This window comes from Rhododendron vialii, chromosome 12a (assembly GCF_030253575.1).
Source record: "Rhododendron vialii isolate Sample 1 chromosome 12a, ASM3025357v1".
NCBI classification, from domain to species: Eukaryota; Viridiplantae; Streptophyta; class Magnoliopsida; order Ericales; family Ericaceae; genus Rhododendron; species Rhododendron vialii.
In genome coordinates this window covers 26,810,652-26,831,471 of record NC_080568.1, presented here as the reverse complement: position 1 = coordinate 26,831,471, position 20,820 = coordinate 26,810,652, and the positions used below count along the sequence as shown (strand labels likewise).

The following is a 20,820-nucleotide window of genomic DNA, read 5'->3' as shown; positions in this document are numbered from 1 at the left end:
GATAAATTCGATAAATTAGGGATGTTGTATATGGAAAGGACAAGTCATAGATCTTTTCTAGTACTGCATTTATTATCGTAACGGGCTCGAATTTTTCTTTAAAAAGAGCAAGAATTCCGTGCTTGGGCCTAATTAATTTGTCCATTGTAATTTTATTTCTAGGTGTTTATGGGAATTGATTTCCACACTCTCCTTTCTACAATTCACACTCATTTTTTTCATTATTCACTTGAATTTACTATCTTGCCCTTTATTCAATACACTTCTTTACACATGCAAGGACAATATTATAAATTTATGTGAATAAAAATAAAAAAGGAAGTGTTAATGACTAAAAGGGGAGTGTAGAAATCATTTTCCCGGCCGGTGTTTATTGTTGTGAATTGTGATATCACCAACTTTGCTGGGTGGGATTAACTGTTTTCTTCTGGTTCTCTATTGTAGAAGTAACAAAAATATACTAGTAGTATATAATAGGATTCTATATAACCAAATTTTGGCTTACATGTCATAAAGTGTCTCCAAATGCTACAAGAAGTAACAGAGTAAGAACATCTACAGCCAACAAGGGCTTCTATCGAGAATATTCTATGCTAAAAAAAATGTATAAACGGTCCCATTTTTACATTTCGCTTTGGGCTCCCAGCACATCTTGAAGCTCGATTGATTACTCAAATCTGCTTGTTGTATCCTCCTCCTCCTCCCTCTATTCTGGATCCTGCTGAAGTTATTGAATAATGGCAAATCGAGAATCTGTGGTTACTATGGATTAACTTCTTTCAGAGGGCGATATTCCTCAAGGTTGCTGCAGAAACACCACAACGATTGATTACTCGAATATGCAATCGCACAGAACATAAATATGTCATCAGAAAATAATACTAAGAAGAATGTGAATAGAGACGACATACCTTGTTAGTATATAACTTGATCACATCATTTAACAACTCGTCTCCAGCTAGTTGCCGCAATCTATGGATCAATTGGGCTCGTGAGATCTTTTTTTCCTGATAGCACAGCACAATGGAGTTCTTACTCATACTACAATTTCCATACAGGGTGAACAAGTAAGAAGAAAATAAGAGTTGGAAAGAAAAGACCAACTTACACGGAATATGCTTTGATATTTACGTATCAACGCCATTTTTGAAGGAGGTAAGACATTTGCCAGCTTGGGAATCAAAACAGAAAACCCTACACATTGTGTATTGGGCTTGTATACAGGAGTTTGATCCCTTCCGAAACCTTATCAAATGACGTTAGAGTCTCAGACTAATCCTATATGAACGAAGCATAAAAACACAATAGGAAGGCCCAAATGAAATTTTATGTCTTTTTTATCAACAAAACAAATCTGCTTAACGTCGTATAGATTCGAAGATGAAACTATAATTTGTCCCTTTACCTCTGCCATTGAAAGCCCTGAAACTAACGACGTAGCTGGGAAAGATGCGGGAGTTCATGTAAGCCTCCCAAAGTATGAACCTTGTTGGTCTCAAAAGACTATCAACTCCGGAATCAAATTCGATAGAGCTTGGTTCGAATTGTTTCGAACCAGGACGTACTTCCTCCATTTTCCCCAATACTACGTTACACAGCAATATATGCTGGAGCCCATATTCATCCTCAACTGACGACAATAACCTGCACAGTATTCATAAGGAAAACAATCAAGCCCTGCAAAATACACAAACAATTATTGTAGTACTTTTTTTTCAATTGTCAGTATTTTTTGGTTGATCTCTAAATATTCTGACAAGAAAATTGTTCAATTAAAATCAAACAAGCCCTGGAAGAAGGAAGAGGCAAAAAGAACATTCAAAAGTTGATTTTGTCCAAATTCAATAACTCGAGATGTAGTCAACTGAAAATGAAAAACAGTAATTGTTTTTTACCAAAAGAAAAAGAAAAACAGTGGTTGTTTCATGCTTACCCATCCATAACAAACTCCAGTGGATACAAATGTACCCCAAAGCCATCCTCACCATTGTCCGATTGTCGACATCTTTGGAATCCATGGAATATAATTCCACATATTTCGTCCCTTAATCCCCCATACCAGGCATGTTTTACGTTACCATTTCCTCCACATTTCTTCACCATCTCAATTGAGGAAATGCGGAAGGCTTCTAAGCGCCCATTGGGATTAGACCATGGGATTTTATGAACAGCCGCCACATTGTTTCCCATACCTTGAGCAACGCATCCAGTGAGGATTTCATAACATTTGCTTCTTTCATGTACTCTAGTCAATCCATTTTCTTTGAAAACCCTAAATTCCTCGAAAATGGGAGAAGAAAACGAATCATCTTCCGAATCAGAAAGTGGAATTTCGTTTTTGTCGATGGTAATGGAGGTTTGATCTCCTAGATCACCAAAATGTTCCATCTATTCATCCACCAAACAATTCAATAGTCAGAATCAAAATCATTGATAGTTGATGAAAAAGCTGAAATTGGAGTAAAGGTAATAGAACTTAGTAGATGTACAAAAGACAGATAATCAAAAGGATGAAACAGAGAGAAAAAAGCCTTACCTTTGAAACTTTTTGTTTATCCTTGCAGATTCCAGAAAGCAGAATATGGAAGATTGAATTATGGGGAAATGTGGGTAACTCGTATATATAATGTTGGCGGGAATCTTTTGTCCCCAGAATCTCCACCCCAACCGTTCCATGTTTTGCAAGAAGAATGGTCATTGGGTCATCTATTTGGGGTCCACTACATGAATCTATTTTCAAATTCATTGTCATGATTTATTATCTAGCTTTCTACTTTCTACGATGACAGCACAAGTAATGGCTCTGTAGTATCGCAAACAATATGCAAGAAAAAGAAGAGAAAAACAATTGATGACAATGCTTTGATCGTCTTTCACGACGTAACATTCTCACTTCAACGTGAAATTCCAAGACTACGAAAGAAAACATGCTATTTATACTTTTGCGGCTTGAGGATACAAACTAGTATTTTGGTAATTTTTAGTGCAATACGACATGTGGGGCCCCATGATATAAATCCTACGACAAAGAAATCATCACATTTATTTTCAGTAAGGGTTTCTAGAAACATCTTCAAATGTTCTTTAAACGCTTATTCCTTTTTATCATGTATTACAAATCCACCTGTATTTGAAAAGATATTTATTCGCATTTGTTAATTTCCCTTAAACATCTGTGGGGCTAACTCAAGACAACCATTTCTTAACGTCTGTGTGAGTAAGATTCAGGTGTATATACGAATCCACCTGTACATGAGAAAATATTTATTTGCAATTGATAAATTTCCTAAAATGAATTCGGATTGAACAATTTGAAAATTGTATTAATGGCTCTGTAGGATTACACATCATCCTTCCGTGGATAATATTAAATCATTATTTGTTTGGTTCCATTAAATGATAGTGATAATAAAGAGATAATGCCAACTCGAGAAATTAACTTTTAATGTCCCAAAAAATGTCCAAATCCACCTGTATTTGGAAAGATATTTATCCGCATTTGTTAATCTCCCTTAAAAATATGTGGGGCTAACTCGAGATAGCAATTTCTTAACGTTCGTGCAGGTAAGACTCGGGGATGTAAACAAAGAGATAATGCCAACTCGAGAAATTAACTTTTAATGTCCCAAAAAATGTCCAAATCCACCTATATTTGGAAAGATATTTATCCGCATCTGTTAATCTCCCTTAAAAATATGTGTGCCTAACTCGAGACAGCAATTTATTAATGTCCATGCGGGTAAGACTTGGGAATGTAAACAAATATCCACCTGTACATGAGAAATATTTATTTGCATTTGCTAAATTTCGTAAAATGAATTCGCGTTGAGCAATTTGAAATTGTATTAATGGCTCTATTGGATTACACAATCTCTTGGTAGCTTTTCCCAGACGAGAATTGAAATAAACAAAAAGCAAATAGATATGACAAACTCGACCAACTGAGGTTAACTCAGTTGGCCAGGACTCTTGAGGTCAGAAGTTTAAGTCTCTTCACATGCGTGTGGGTGTTGAGTGGTTGGACTTGGTTGTGTCGTGGACTCTTACAATTGATGTAGTGTCCCGAATTTGTACTCTTTATTTCATATCTTATGTAAAAATGATATCTTCTATCGACTAACAAAAAAAAAAGAAAAAAGATACGGCAAACTCCTCACTTTAATTTTGCACCTATAATTATAAAACTACCTTTCATACATTTTTTCCTTCACGCATAAAAAAGTTAATTATATAATTTTACATCACTACAAAACAAAAAATAAACTGCACTTAGACAAAAGAGTGTGAAAATCAATTCCAAAAACAAAGTCATAAAAAACTCAAAACTTGTGAGTGAATCCACAAATATATATGGGACCCAGTTAAATCTCTTCATTGTTTTTGTGCAATTTTGTGAGGCCATCTGTAACTGGGCATGGGGTGGGTTACATCACTATATACCCAACCAAACTCAGGTTTGAGTTATTGAGCAATGCCATGGGTACATCGCCCTATAAGGCGCATCTAGACCATTGCAAGGCGCATTCGGACCGTCTATTTTGGCAATCAATAGTCCGGGTTAAAAACAAAATCTTTCAGGAAATAGTTAGAGAAGAGTTGACTTTTCCATGGAAGAGTTCGTTTTTAATCTAGATCACTGGAAATAATTTTGGGCAGTCCGGATGTGCCCTACAACACTAGACCATTTCAAGGCGCATCCGGACCGTCTATTTTGGCAATCAATAGTCCGGGTTAAAAACAAAATCTTTCAGGAAATAGTTAGAGAAGAGTTAACTTTTCCATGGAAGAGTTCGTTTTTAATCTAGATCACTGGAAATAATTTTGGGCAGTCCGGATGTGCCCTACAACACTCTACAGGGAGTTGCTTTGTGACATCCCCGGATTTTGGTTAACCATCACAAAGTCACAACCATATAATAGGTCATGAATGCAAAGCCGGCCCAAGGGTTTTTAGTGTCCAAGACCTAATAAAAAAAAATGTCATTAAAGAGTTAATACTTAACAATTTTTACAGCAACAATCATAATACGAGAAAGCCAAACCAATATAAAATTCTATTAATCATTACATACAAACACAAAATACAAAGTCTCCAAATAGGCAAATACATATTATCTCAAGAACGCATGAGTATCACTTGAATATTACTTGTGTTGCATTTCTAGAAGCAAAAGTATCAATTAAATTTGTATAATGCACCTCTTTCACCAAGTCATTTTCAATTGATAATATGGATAACTCATTTAGTCTTTCTTGTGACATGGTTGATCGAAGGTAATTTTTGATCAATCTCAACTTTGAAAAGTTTTTTTCTTCCGTGACAACACTAACCGGTATAGTCAAAAGCACTTTATACGCATTCCATGCATTTGGAAAAGAGTTATGGGATGGTGGGTTGAGCACTTGGGCTTATGAGATGATGGGTTGGGCTATAATCCAACTAACAATCTATCTAGGGGTTAGTGGCTAGCTGGTGGTAAGCTATGAAGCTATCCGTCTCTGGGTTATGAGGTAGTAAGCGTCCAACCGGCTTCAGATTCATACTCGAAGCGAGGTCATGGCCATAGAGGGAAAGCAAATTCCAGGAGTTGAAGCTCCTAGAGGTTATCTCAATCATTGATCTGTCCTTGGGGCCAATGAGGCTAAAGAGTTCGAAATCTTATCTTATCCTCTACCTTCTTTTAGGCAATCCAATCTATCTTTCTTACTTGACTGTTGAACGACTCCGATCTGTAGATGTTTTCCTTCCAAATTTCTTTTCCTATTTCAAAGAGGACGTCTGTCTTATGAATCGATTGAAGAAGAAAGAAACTTAGCAAAGAAGAGAGGCAAGGCTCGAGAGTGAGGAGGAATTTAATGCTTTTTTTCAAGTGCGCGACCCAGGGCTAGGGTGGGGTAGGCCTACGAGGCCAGTAACCTGTCGGCAAAGATCCTTTCTTGCACTTGACGAGCAACTCTTTCGAAATAGGTCAGTCCAGTCGTGGACAGAGTAGTCCCCTGGTCATCAGTTAGTAGAACAATAATCCCAGTAGTGGTCCTCTTGCCTAGCGGAGTCAGCCCTTGAAAAAGAAATGGTTATTATCTCCAATTGGGCTTCTTCTTTTTCATTCTATTGAGCTTAAAAAAGAGTTCTACTCAAACGAGTCAAACCCAAGTAATAAAAATATTGGAAAATGACAGCTCATGACGCGTTTTGATAATTAATACCCGCTAAGAACATGCTAAGAACATTTGTTAATGCTGAAAATATCCTTGACGGGTATTAATTATCAAAACACGTCATTTGCCGTCATTTTCCCTAAAAATATTGACAAGCCCCTAAAATTTAAGATTCTTGAAATGCTCAAGGCCAAGCCTCTTGGAGCTTGTGTCTGGGCCAGCCCTGAATGCTTGTTAGCAGTTTAATATATGCACTCTGCGCAGAATAAAAACTGAGTTGAAACAAATTACGAAACAGACAATTAAATTACTCAATTTACCAAACCATTTCCATGGAGCTATGAACAGTATGCAGTTTGGACCGTTTGGCGTAAGATGATCTGTTCCCCTCCGCAACTCGAAACACCTAAATAATTACTAGTTCCAAGAATGACAGTAGTAAAAGAAAGTAACCTAAACACTACAATGGAATTCCATTCCTCTCTGGGGGGCTACAATAACATCCACCACAAACCATTATGCCAGCATAACCGCCTCAATGCGGCGTTTTGACATCGCCTATTTTCTTAACCATAACAGGGTTAACGATCAACATCCTTGACAAAGACATAAAAACATTGTCTGCAAGAGCTAGGCATTAATGTAGACATTCTTTGGAGTTGTTGAACTTCAACTTGATTACCATGGCAACCTACAGAGCTCGGAAAGGAACAGACCCCAGGTTTTAGCCCTTCTAAACCACATGTGGCTACGACTACAACAAATTATACCATTCCCGACTAACGTTTTAGTCGCCGAATGTCTACTTTTTAGTCGCCAAAGGATTTTCCCGACTAAATAATTTAGTCGGCAATTTAGTCGGAGAATGTGAGTCGGCAAATGTATTTGCCAACTAAATAGGGTTTAGTCGGCAAATGTAATCTTTTAGCGACTAACGGTTTAGTCGCCAAATGTCCTTTTCCCCCATTAAAAAACATTAGTCGCTAAATCCTGTTAGTCGGTGAATATACATCATTAGCGACCAAATACTTTAGTCACTAATAGTAATTTCCATGTGACGTCAGCACCAGAAAAAGAATGTTCCACATTGGCATGATGTGGCACCTCGAACGGCCACGTGGAATTCCGTATTGTCCCTTTTAATTCGGGAAGTGACATTGCCAAGTTTCGAAACCCCGACCTCCTGTCCGCATGCCCAGCCACTTACCAATCAGCTAGCCATGTACTTGTTTTCAAAGTATGCAATTTTAATTTATATACTTTATCAACTGTGCTACTTGCATAGATAATTTTACACATATTTTGCACATATATTTTTGTGAGGCTCATATTGGGGTCCCACAAAAATGATCCGAACCGCTCATCTTTTTTAAAATATTTTTTTGGAGAATTCCTATAAAAAATCTGCTCCAACAGGTAAAGGCTTCCTCAGAATTCGTAGGGAAAAATAGAATGATTCGCCCTACGATTTCTGAGAAAGCTCTTACCGATATCCGTTGGAGCTGATTTTTGCAGGAACCCTCCAAAAAATATTTTTAAAAAGATGAGTGGTTCGGATTATTTTGTGGGATCTCTCGATATGGACCCCACAAAAATGTATGTGTAAGATATGTGCAAAATTCTCTGTGTGAGAATCATTTCTGATACTTTATACTCCTTAAGTGAATGAATCAACATTATTTTTGAAATTAAACTTGAAGTAATTCATTTTTTATTTTAATTTCTAAATTTTATTTTTCTAATCATATTATTTCTAAAGAGTCATATTTAATTTTTGTTTCAAGTATCTGCTTTTCATTTATAATGATCAGAAAAATAAGATCTTTATACCGGTTCAAACAGAATAAAAAAGGGGCAAAGATTTTTTTTTTTATTTAAATTGTGAAGATCTTATTTTTAAAAAAGAGTCATAATTAATATTTGTCTCTAGGACTCTCATAATTAAATACTTGCTCTTTCATTTTGTTCTATGGCTCTCACATTTGTCTTTGGAAGCAAAAATTAATTATGACCCTTTAGGATAAAATAATCAAAAAAATATAATCTTCGTACCGATTCAAACGGATTAATCATATTTTTTTAATATATAAATAGGCTAATAAGTGCTCCAAGTTTAAAGTCGTGCAGATAAAAAAAATGGTTAAAGCCCCTATAGTGCACAGCTCAAGGGCGGCCTAAGTTATTATTTTTTTAAATCAGAACCATCTATCTTTTACGTAAGAGGGAATAAATCATTCCTACCAAAAATGAAGTAAATCTCTTATCCTGAAATACATTATCAGACGTAAAATATCATATTCTAATAATGAATCTGCGTCTCGATAAAGGGGGTTTCAAAACCCAATAAACCCAAAATTTTACGAGAATGATTAAAACACGAAGTACAACAAAATGAACGGAATCGATCATTGTGATTATGTTACGATCATCTGGCTACTATACATTGGACTATAACCCAAAATCTTTGATTCAGAAACAAGTAAAATCAATGTATAGATTTTAAAGGTAGTTGCCGGCTCATTTTTTTTAATGCTCGATCTAAACCGTTAGGATTTTACGTCTTACCGATTACAGCATTGTCACAAAAAATTGGAGATCATTAGATATCGGCGACCACACTGATCGAAAGACATTTAATGCCTTCAGAGATGTTTAAGTGTACTAACCGAGCCTTACTTGAGGCCTTTTTTGGCAATCAAAATCATCTACATTGGACGTAATACAAATTAGATCATTCGTACCAAGAATGAAGTTACCCACATATGGATAGACACTTGATTGGACAGTAAAATTCTTTTTATGAAAGAATTTATGTGCTGATAAAGGCGGAACTTGTTTTTCCGATCGAGCCAAAATTTTACGAGAATGTTATGATTAAGAAGAAAAAAAAAATGAATGGTTTCGATCGGGAAGGTTGCATTGTGATCAATGTAGTCGAACAATTACCGTCTTTCTTGAAAGTTTTAAAAAAGGGAAAAAACATATATTCCCCGACTAAATTATAATTTAGTCGGCAAAAAAGTACATTTTCCGACCAAATGATTTAGTCGGCATATTTATTTCATTTATTGGTTTTTTTAATTTCGGGAAATTCCCCGACTAAATATAGACTTAGTCGGCCTTTATTTACATTTACCGACTAAAATATTTAGTCGGCATATTTATTTCATTTATTAGTTTTTTTAATTTCGGGAAATTCCCCGACTAAATATAGACTTAGTCGGCCTTTATTTACATTTACCGACTAAAATATTTAGTCGGCATATTTATTTCATTTATTGGTTTCTTAATTTGGGGAAGAATAGATATTCCCCGACTAAATATAGTTTTAGTCGGCATTTATTCACTTTTACCGACTAAAATATTTAGTCGGCATATTTATTTCATTTATTGTTTTTTAAATTTCGGGAAACAATTGATATTCCCCGACTAAATATAGTTTTAGTCTGGATTTATTTACATTTACCGACTAAAATTCATTTAGTCGGTAATGGTTCAACAATTGGCGACTAAATTTTATTTAGTCGGAAATTTTAGTCGGCAATTGTTTAATTTCTTGTAGTAGCTCCTTTCCAAAAGGAGCTATAATACTTATAAATCTGACTTGGACTCTTTACCACGTAAGAAACCTAACGCATTTTGAAAAGGAGCGATAACATATTTTTACAAAACGTTTAGAAAGATGGGTATTCTTCCAATTTGATTACAATTTATGGCCATTTCGGCCAAAAACTCTCTTTTCTCTTCCTTCTCTTCTCTCTCTGTTGTTAAGATCTCTGGTCCGTCTCTCTCTCTCTCTGTTCTAAGTGCAAACCCTACTCTCGCCTAATCACATATTTATAGGTAGTACTACTCTGTAATAAAATAGAATTATACTAATAGTAAAACGTTTCCTAATCTGTTGGTGGGGTATTTCCTACCCCCACCCGGATACTTCTCTTTTCCCTAAACCATTCATAACTGTTCACTTAATATAAAATCTAGGGAAAATTTTGAGAATTGTAACGCCCCGATTTTTCAAATAATTTCAGGCGCATTATTCTTAAAATATGATGAATTTTACAAACTTTTAGGCCCCCATTTATCCTTATACAAAAATTTCAATTTCAAAATAATACAAAAATCTATGTACATTTATTTAACAAAAGTAACTCCAGAGCAACTCGAGTTTTGACACGAATTCCAAGCAACATTGATCCAGACTTCGTTCCAGGGGTCCCACCTTTATCAACAGCTCTACTGTAGAATCCTGCACGCTCTGGCAAATTGAACGCCGAAGCAAACGATTTGCCAGGATACAAACGTATCCTAAGTGATAATTCACCAAGTAGAAATTCTAAAACCCAATACCACAATATGCATGTAGATCAATAATATAATAACTCATAATACACGGAAGGTACAGAATAATAACACATCGTCTTTTCTTTACTATCCATCATCTTACATGTAATCTAAGGATCCTCTCCACGAGATCCTTTCCTCCCACATCCACTAATTACAACCGTCTCATGGGTCCACCCTTCCTCTTGCTTATCCTGTACCAGGGTCCCAGGTGAGCGCAACTAAATTATGTATCTAGTATGTTCTCACTTAAGACCATAACAGGAGGATCGAGTCATCCCATGACGCATCGTACATTAGGGTCGGACTTCCACTACCCCACGCTAACTATAACCGTCTCATGGGACCCATTCTCTTTCCCAAGAGAAACTTTTCATGACGTATCATACATTAACGTCACGACATTTCTCAACACTGGGCCCCATTGGTTACCCATTTCAACACAGGGCCCCATTGGTTACCCTTGCCATCGTCATGGCTCAAAACACAATCCACAACTCACACTTAATTTCAATACTTTACCATTTTTCATTTACTTATCATCGTCTACATGATTCACTACTCGTAACCACCCCGTGAACCTATTTGTCCAATCTACAACCACAATAAAATATCACACAGTTCAACATTTCAACGAAAAGTGCTAACAACACATAACCATGCGATAAAATTTATTATGCGAGAAAATTAATCCTGTCATAGAATTAATCATGCGAGTAACAAAATAAATATTCAGTCAAACAATTAATTACTACACTTAAAATTAAGTCTATTTCTCTCATTTTAGAAATTTTATAAAACATTTCCACTATTTAAACATTATCTTTAACTCTCATATTATTCATAGATTTTACAAACTAATTTTTTTATTGGAAAATACTTATTGGTAAATTCAGTATTTACTAACTATATTAAATATTAATATGAGATTTTCATAACAACAAAATTATGCGAGGCTATTCTAGTGAATATTTATTAGGGTTAAAGATTAACTAATATATAATCTAAAATATTTCTTGTTTACAATCTAAATAAATTTTTACTAGTAAAATATTCTTGTTAATATTTCATAAACATTTATCTACCCCAATAATTTATTAAGCACGTAAACGTTCACTCAAATACAAATCAACAATCCATCATCAATAGTAATTTCACAATCAAATACTTGTTAAACGATCATAAATTTTCACAGGGTATAACACTAATCATTCCAGCACAACCGGACTGAATTTTAATATAAACAAGACTAAAAATAAATTGACAATTTAACAGTAGGTTATCATCTTCAATAAACTTTAAATTTAAGTCCTAACTCCATTAAAATGGAGATTAAGATTTCGGATTTCCGAAAAACTACCTCAATTGCAATTCTAAATCCGGATAAGTATTGTACGGTGTCCGTAGATCGCCGTGGTGGTTCCGAAATCTCAAGGCGGCGTCCGGCAATACTCCGTCGGGGCCCGCGGTGCGGCGTACACAAGAAACAATTTGCGTGTGCACTGTGCACACACCCACGGCTGAAATGGCGGGTCACGGAAGGCGGGGTGGTGGTGGGTGCGGGCCGGAGAGGGTGGAGGAGTCCGATGGTGGGGAGAGGAGGTGGCTGCCGGAGTGGGTTAACCAAATGATGGTGGGGGCCGAGAGGTGGCTCGGTGCATGGTGACGGGCCGGAAGAGTTGTCCGAAAGAGGAGGTGCTGCGGGGCTGGCTGTCCTCTCTCTTTATCCTACTAATTTACAGTGGTGACGGTGTAAATGTTTTGTGAATTTCGGAGGTTAGGAAGGCTTGTATAGGAGGGAGTGGAGAATGAGGAGAGAGTGGTGTGGTGGGCAGTTATTGGAGTAAATGGGAAGGGAGGAGATAGAGGTGGTTCGGCCAAAGGGGAGAGAGAGAGAGAGAGAGAGAGAGGGAGGGGAGAAACATGGTTCCTAAAATTTTGGGATGGGTACGTAGTGTTAGGTTTGGGTAGGGAAAAGAATTATTTATATGTATGTGTATGTATATATATTGAACAAAAAGAAATCACTGATTTTTATGAAATTTAAATAAATAATGAAACTAATTATAGAATAAATAATCGAGTAAACTTGTTAGTTTAATTAATTAATAATTTTTTTATTAAAAAAAATTAGGGCCAAAATTAGGGTCGTTACAACATGATCCCACCGGTTTGTATGAAATCTCAATTTCGTCCATATAGTATTAATTTTGTCACCATTAATCATATACTATACCGAAACCATTTTTTTTTTTTTAAAAGACGGAAAAAATTGGCTTATTGGCTTATTTTGTCTTTTATTCAAAAAAATTGGCTGAACATGAATTTTCTTTTCCATTCACCGTAGTGGCTGTCTTTTTCTTTCTTTTATCCGCGACGGTTCCCTTTTGTTTTTCTTTAAGCATTACTTCAGCCTTTCGTTTATGCTTTCCGACAAAAAGAGTAAAATCCATAGTTATGCAACGGAATTCTCTGTGCATGAAATTGAGAACTAGAATAATCTATGCCTAGGAAAGACAAGTCGTGCCTAGATTCATCAGTTGTAGAATCGAAGACGATTCATTCATATCAATAGATTATGTCCGATTTTCAATCACATCCGATTTTCTTGGCAGTATCACTAGGCCTTGTAGCTTTTAGTGAATCAAGGGAAAGTCTACAATACACACCCCTTATTTGGGTGTGTATCATATGCACCCCCGAAATGTTATGAATTATAGAGAAATTGTTACGAATTATATTGTTAGAAAGTTACGAATCGTATAAAGGTTACGAGATACACCAAAATGTTATGAATCATAATGAAAATGTTACGAATCGTACTGCTGAAAGTTTATGAATTCTAAAACAAAATTACGAAACACAATAAAATGTTATGAATGAACCATAAAATAGGTGCATATGGTACACCCGTTTAAGGGGTGTGTATTGTAGTATTTCCCGTGAATTCAATGTCATTTTGGTAATCGGTTTCTTAAGACCTTTTCAATATATCAATTCAACATCTCTCTTGCTTTTGATTATTTAGATAATTTTATTTAACCAAACTCCAATCACTTTTTCTTGAATTGAATTAGGAATTGACTTTAAAAATAAATAACTTTTAGCCTTTTGTTTTTCGTGGTACGATACCTGGATTTAAACCACTATTCTATTTGAGTTGAGGTTTAGCTCAGTTTTAATTATTTATTTTTGTATGAAAAACGACCAATACATAATTAAAAGTTGTCACATCACCTTTTGGTTATATATTTAGTGCATGACTAAAATTAGCAACTCTAAGCTCCACAATGGCCTAATCAAAATGAGTTGGCAAAAATTTCAAATCCAACAAGCGGTTCTTTTTTTTCTCAATCTAATGATCTTACATATTAATGACATCATCGGCGGAGGCATATGGGGACTAGTGGGGGCACAGACCCCTCACTGGATGCTTTTGGTTTTTTTTTTATTTGTAAAAAAATATCTTAGAACTTTTAGTGTATTACATTCGAACAAGAAAAATTCATTGAGTGCTCTTGGGGTACCACCACATGTTGTCCCAATGCTCCTCTCCAACACATGTTAATGTGAGATTTATAAGACTAAATGTATGAATTCCGCAAAAATATGTGATAGGGTATTAGGGCACCACCTGCAATGTCCCAAAATCACTAAATGATTCATTACTCAGCAAGCCTCCATTCACTGAACTTCGCTTCCAAACCACCACATGTTTATGGAATTATAATTATGGAGTACTATCTTATCATAAAATGCAAATCAAGCAAGGCTCCTTTTCACCTTCTCCCTTATTTCTTTAATTTTTTTAAATATATTAATAAGACCTCTCTCTTTTGTGTTGAAGACGATTTGTTTAGACCTAGAAAATGAAATATGTTGCTTAATGAACCTATGCATTTATCTGCAACATAAAATTGTTTTCAATTTTTTTCTTTGTACCTATCTTAAAATTTTTTGGTAGTTAAACAATTTTTAAATAGGAACATGTATAGAAAAAATAGTTCAAAAAAATTGAAGGTGTGTCAAGTTCGTAAAAAAGATTGAGATAATTTTGTGTTTTTCACAACAAAATCGTGTGCATGAATTGTGTCCTCATTGTTGCGAATTTCTGGCTATGCCATTGGTATTAGATATATAACCCACGTAATACCGCATGCTCTTTTGGTGTATTACGCAAAAGAATACACAATATTCTTATTGTACTAGCTTTTACTCTCTTACACTCTCTTATCATAAGTTGAATATTATAATAATAATAATAAAGCATGATTGGCGAATGAGGGAATAGTACCTGAATTCCCATCTAGCTCACGAGTTTTGCATTCCAACTGAATGAGAATCTTATGCTCTTTCTATTCATCTACGATACATAGAGTGACCTCAAGTTATTTATGCATGAAGAAGACCGTCAATAGGTTTTCACGTTTGCACCCCCACTCTTGCAAAACTTAAAAAAATCTCTTTTGATTGTCAATGACAATCTTCTGGAAAAAATAAAATATTGGAGGAAACTAAAAATACATCATATACTGTGGTTTACATCCCGTCTCAATTTCGTACATCGTCACGTTGTCGGATTCGGAGTCCCTATAGTGAGGCAAGGCATGCACTATATGATCGATTGTAGCCCCCCAAAACAGCGTAGTTTTGCTAAATGATTGCTTGTGGCTCCAGCATATTGTGAGTGCATCTCATGTGTGGGGAAACTATTCATTCTCACAAAGTGGTAGAGATACAAGGATCCGGGCTCATTTAGCAAAACTACATGTTTTGTCGTAGCCAATAACGAGAGAGTGAAATGAAACTAGCTTGTAGGATAATTAGAATCATTTTTTGATCAACTCAGGAGTTTCAATCTTCATCCCCGTTCAATATATTAATTTTGTGCTAAACTCTAATTTGTAAGACAACTCACAAAAAATAAGGGTGTTCTTCTGATGGAACTTTGGCTCCTACTTGTGCAGAGTAGGTACAAACACACACGATAAATTCAATAAATTAGGGAGGGATGTTGTATCTGGAAAGGGACAAATCATAGATCTTTTCTAGTACTGCATTGATTTATTATCGTAAAGTGCTTGAATCTCTTTACAGAGAGCGAGAATTCTGTGTCACAGCCTTAATAATTTGTCCATTATAATCTATTCTAATATATAAAGGGAGAGCACCATTTGGTGTCTCCTTCCTTTGTCATGTATTTTTCTTTTCTAAAATACCCTCTAAAGAGAAAAACCACACAAAACAAAATAGTTAGTTTTGGGGATATATTAGACATTTTACCACACAAAAAAAACTCCCAAAAACAGTTACCACCCTTTTCCCTTCAACTGCTCCGTCTCCAGCAGTTCCCTCTCATTTGTTTCACCACTCTTTCGGCTGTTCCAATGCAAAACCTGCTCTGTTCCAATTAAGGTAGTCTCTCTCTCTCTCTCTCTCTCTCTCTCTCTCTCTCTCTCTCTCTCTCTCACACACACACACACACACACACAAAAGCAGTAGTCAAATGCTATGTGGCAACTAACATGGTTCAGCAAAAAGTCTTCTATTATATGGGTTTTGTTTCTTTAGAAAGTGAATCCGTGGGTTTTGTTTGATAGTGCAGAGGGAGAGAGAGAGAGCATGTGTGGCGTGTGCATGTGCATGTGCTGTGAGAAGTGGTGGTGCTGTGTGCGCGTGGGTGATGGGCTTGGTAGGGTCATGAATTATTGGGAGGTAGACTTATAAAGTACATAATTGTTATTAGACATATTAGTAGTAGCTGTACAGTAGCATTTTATCTGATAGTCTTTAATGTAAGTACTTATACTTGCGCATTTTACCTTCATTGTGATTCAGATTAGTAGAGTACGTGAGCATTGCATTTTGGTGATCTATTCGTTGTGATCCCTTTTTTTGAAATCCTCTTGAGCCAATCTATCATTGACAATTCGATATTCGTTGCAATCCGATAATTGAGAATATTCGTGATTGATCGATTGCCCTTACTTTTATTGTTGTCGATTCGTTGATTCCGTGATATTATTGTGACTATGCAGTGAAGAATGAGAAACTTTTTCTGCATCAGCATGAGAAACTTGCATCTAATTTCAATGTTTCATAGCAAACTGTTTTGTATTATAGCAAACTGTTTTTGGGGAAGATTAGTTGGAAAAAATAAGTGATTTCAATTTTGTTGGACAAGTGCAAAGAGTGGTCGACGGAGTCAATGGTGATGGTGGTCAGCGGCATCAACAGTGGGAGGTGAAAGTGAGTTAACTCGAGAGTGTGTTTGATTTGGAACTGAGTTAGTGAAGTTGGGTCAAAATTTCGGACAACATGGTGAAATTTTGAATTGAAAAATAAAAGAGACTAGAGGCTGAGGCACACGCGATGCGTGTGCAAGTCGGATTTTCACAACGTTTTGTAAAAAATGCTTTTCACTTATTGTTTGATCAAATTTTCACAAATATTGTAAAAATCCGACTTGCACACGCATCGCGTGTGCCCCAGCCTCTAGTTTTATTTATGGGTGTTCATTGTTGTGAATTCTGATATCACCAACACTTGCTAGGTGGAATTGTTTTCTTCTGGTTCTCTATTGTACTACTGGATCATCGAATAATAAAGTTTCAAAATTATATATAGGATTCTAGCTTACATTTCATAAATGTCTCTGTAACCCCCATAGACCAAGCTTCCTTTTGGTTGGCAATTTCATGACAAAACACACATTTATGTGTAGCCTTATTTTATCGAGTTGTATTTTCGTTTATATCTTTTTAGAGAATCTGTTTAGGATTGTGGAAAAAAATCTTGTTAGATATGTAATGTGTGCGAGCGCGGTAATTTATAGTGAAGAGTTTTCGGAAAGTATTGGAATGGGTTGGAAGCTACCTGTGAGCCCATGAGTTTTTTGTGTACCTTGAAGAGTTAAAAGAAGATTTATGGATTCTTTGTGCTAAAAAGTTCAACTTCAAGGGGTTTTCTACCTCAAAAACAATCAATCTTCAAAGAAAAGCCCTAGATGGATTTCTAGGCAAGTTTAAGTCTTCGGTAGATTTCGGAAGACAAACAAAAGGCTTGTGGATTCAAGACAGCAGCAATCAAAGCACTGAGTGTGGTGAACGAGGATTCAGCAAGTAAAACTTAGGACGATTGATGAGAATTCATAATTGCAGGTATGTTTGGTTGTAACTACACATTGAGTACAGTGTTTTGATTCAATCCTGTGATTTTTTTCCTTTTAGGATTTTACACGTATATCCTGGCGTTCTCTGTTCATTGATTCCGTTCATGCGATTAATTTAGTCATCACTTAATGGATTGATTAATTAAAGGATTCATACATAGCAAATATTTATTATATACCTAGACAAGTTACGATTTTTCGTCTCCAAATGCTACAAAAAGTAACATAGGGAAAGTCTACAATACACATCCCTTATTTGAGTGTGTACCATATGCACCCCCAAAATGTTATGAATTGTAAAGAAAATGTTACGAATCGTATTGCTAAAAAGTTACGAATCGTATAAAGGTTACGGAATACACCAAAATGTTATGAATCATAATGAAAATGTTACGAATTATACTGCTGGAAGGTTATAAATTATAGAACAAAAGTTATGAAACACACTAAAATGTTATGAACAAACCATAAAATATGTGCATATGGTACACCCTTTTAAGAGATGTGTATTGTAGACTTTCCCACATAAGTAAATTAGATAATTAACATCTACCACCGACAAGGGCTTCCATGGAGAATATTCTATGCTAAAAAATGTATAAACGGATCCATTTTTACATTTGGCTTTGGGCTCCCAACTCATCTTGAAACTCGATTGATCACTCAAATCTGCTGTTGCATCCTCCTCCTCCTCCCTATTCTGGATCTGCTGAAGCTGAATATCTAGCTACTTCTTCCCTCAGGTTGCTGTAGAAACACCACAACGATTGATTATGCAATTGTACAGAACATACCGTAGCAAACATCTCGTCGGAAAATAATACTACTAAGAAGAATGCGAATAGAGACGACATACCTTGTTGGTATATAATTTGATCACATCATTTATCAACTCGTCTCCAACTAGTTGCCTCAATCTATGGATCAATTGGGCTCGTGAGATCTTTTTTTCCTGTTAGCACAGCACAATCGAGTTCTTACTATCTCTTTTTTCGGTTACATAAGCATAAATGAAAAGGCAAAAAAAAAAGGCCAACTTAGATGAGGAAAATTGCACATACTGCAATTTCCAAACAGGGTGAACAAGTAAGAAAAAAATAAAAGTGAGAAAGAAAAGATGAACTTACACGGAACATGCTTTGATATTTATGTATCAACGCCATTTTTGAAGGAGGTAAGAAGTTTGTCAGCTCGGGAATTAGAACAAAAAACCCTACACATTGTGTACTGTGCTTGTATATAGGAGTTCGATCCCTTCCGAAACCTTATCAAATGACATCAGAGTCAGACTAATCCAAATGAATGAAGCTTAAAAACACAATAGGAAAGCCCAAATGAAATTTTACGTTTCTTTTTCATCAACAAAACAAATATGCTTATACGTAAATATCCCTTCACCTCTAGAATATGCATAACAATCACATATATATTCAAAGAAGAAACAGTAATGGTTTCATGTCCCTTTACCTCTAGAATTGAGAGTCCTGAAACTGACCACGTAGCTGGAAAAAATGCGGGAGTTCATGTAAGCCTCCCATGTTATGAACCTTGTCGGTGTTGAAAGATTATCAACTCCAGAATCAAATTCGCTTGAACTTGGTTTGAACTGTTTCGAACCAGACCTTACTTCTTCCATTTTTCCCAATATTACGCTACACAGCAATATATGCTGGAGCCCGTATTCATCCACAGGTGATGACAATAGCCTGTACAAGTGTACAGTGCCCAAAATTAAAGAAAAGAAAAAAAGAATTTAGTCGCACAAAATAAATAATTCCCAAATTAGGGGGAACAAACGAGTAATGCTTAATTGAATATTTGAATTCATTTGCATTTCACTCCCTTTTTTTTTTTTTTTGAACGGCTGCATTTCGCTCCTTGTGTTAGGCATTTGGGCAAGAGTGGTCATTCAAAATTCGGTGAAATTCTTTTTTTTTTGGGATTTCTCCTCTGTTCTTTGAAATAAGAAATTCGAAGAATAAATTATTTGACCAATTAAAAGCTAACAAAAAATTAAAGTTGGTTAGAGAGAAAATTTTCTAGCTTTTTTTTTTTGCTTTAATAGTAATGACAAAAGAGATTCAAACAAAATCATGCAAACAAGCCCTGAAAAAGAAAAAGGACAGCTAAAAGTTGATTTCTCTCCAAATTTAATAAAGAGATTTTGTAGAAAAATAATGCGAATTCGATCTGTTGTTTCACGCTTACCCATCCATGACAAATTCTAGAGGAGACAATTATACTCCAAAACTATCCTCATCATTGTCTGCATCTATGGAAGCCATGGGATATGATTCCACGGAGCTCGTCCCTTGATCCTCCGTACCATGCGTGCTTTATATTTCCATTTCCTCCGCGTTTATTCACCATTTCAGCAGGGGAAATGCGAAAAGCTTCCAACCGCCCATTGGGACCAGACCATGGTATTTTATGGACAGCCGCGACTTTTTTGTCCTTTGATCCACCACCGTGAGCAACGCATCCATTGATGATTTTATAGCATTTACTTTCTTCTATCCTAGTCAATCCATTGCTTTTGAAAATTCCGAATTCTTCAAAAACGGAAGAAGAAAATGAATAATCATCTTCCGAATCAGAAATCGGGATTTCGTTTTCATCGATGCTTATGGAGGTTCGCTCTTCTAGATCACCAAAATGTTCCATCTATCCATACATGCAAAAAAACACCTCAAATGTGTCAGAATTTAAAAACCAGTTATAGTCTAGGACTTTGCAGATATACACAAAAGGCAGAAAAACCAACAGGAGGAGAGAAAGGAAGGCCTTACCTCAGATAATCTCGGTTTGTCCTTGGATAGTCTAAGCATTGGCTTTACACTTCTGTCTTTATAAGCGAGTGACCAAGTCATATATATATTGGTGGTCCGAATGTTTTGTCCCCACCTTGTTCTTTTCCCGTCGCATGGCATCGTGTATTCTCGTATTTTGCAACAAGAAAAGGCCATCGAATAGGAAAAATGGGAATATGTAAAGGATTCCGTGCGACCAACTAATCGGGATGAAGAAACAGAAACGGTCGAAGTTTCTGATTAGCCAAACGGAAACTAAACTTTGTTTCTGATCAATTAATTGAGACCCGCCACGTGAATCTTTTTTTTTTACTTCGACTTTGCGCTCATTTTTCT

General features: G+C 35.8%; 2 protein-coding genes across 2 annotated transcripts; both read right to left on the bottom strand.

Annotated features, from left to right (window-relative positions):
- Positions 1 to 501: 501 nt before the first annotated feature.
- On the bottom strand, positions 502 to 2,746 carry LOC131309607 (probable inactive poly [ADP-ribose] polymerase SRO2). Its single transcript, XM_058336216.1, has 6 exons — positions 2,537 to 2,746; positions 1,934 to 2,388; positions 1,406 to 1,644; positions 1,109 to 1,245; positions 912 to 1,007; positions 502 to 528 (listed from the first exon to the last, which is right to left on the bottom strand). Exons 1-6 carry the CDS (start codon positions 2,744 to 2,746, stop codon positions 502 to 504), a joined length of 1,164 nt encoding a protein of 387 aa, XP_058192199.1.
- Positions 2,747 to 18,397: 15,651 nt separating this feature from the next.
- On the bottom strand, positions 18,398 to 20,604 carry LOC131309606 (probable inactive poly [ADP-ribose] polymerase SRO2). Its single transcript, XM_058336215.1, has 6 exons — positions 20,464 to 20,604; positions 20,001 to 20,338; positions 19,142 to 19,380; positions 18,903 to 18,982; positions 18,531 to 18,626; positions 18,398 to 18,421 (listed from the first exon to the last, which is right to left on the bottom strand). Exons 1-6 carry the CDS (start codon positions 20,602 to 20,604, stop codon positions 18,398 to 18,400), a joined length of 918 nt encoding a protein of 305 aa, XP_058192198.1.
- Positions 20,605 to 20,820: the final 216 nt, after the last annotated feature.

Bases quoted from the DNA above. Each gene is read 5' to 3' on its own strand.
- LOC131309607 (XM_058336216.1), bottom strand. From the start codon at position 2,746: ATGAATTTGAAAATAGATTCATGTAGTGGACCCCAAATAGATGACCCA. The intron at 2,389-2,536 runs GTAAGGCTTTTT...GTGGATGAATAG, and splicing joins ATAAACAAAAAGTTTCAAAG to ATGGAACATTTTGGTGATCT. The intron at 1,246-1,405 runs GTAAAGGGACAA...TCATTTGATAAG, and splicing joins CAGGGCTTTCAATGGCAGAG to GTTTCGGAAGGGATCAAACT.
- LOC131309606 (XM_058336215.1), bottom strand. From the start codon at position 20,604: ATGCCATGCGACGGGAAAAGAACAAGGTGGGGACAAAACATTCGGACC. The intron at 20,339-20,463 runs GTAAGGCCTTCC...ATGTATGGATAG, and splicing joins ACAAACCGAGATTATCTGAG to ATGGAACATTTTGGTGATCT. The intron at 18,627-18,902 runs GTACACAATGTG...CTGTGCTAACAG, and splicing joins AACTCCTATATACAAGCACA to GAAAAAAAGATCTCACGAGC.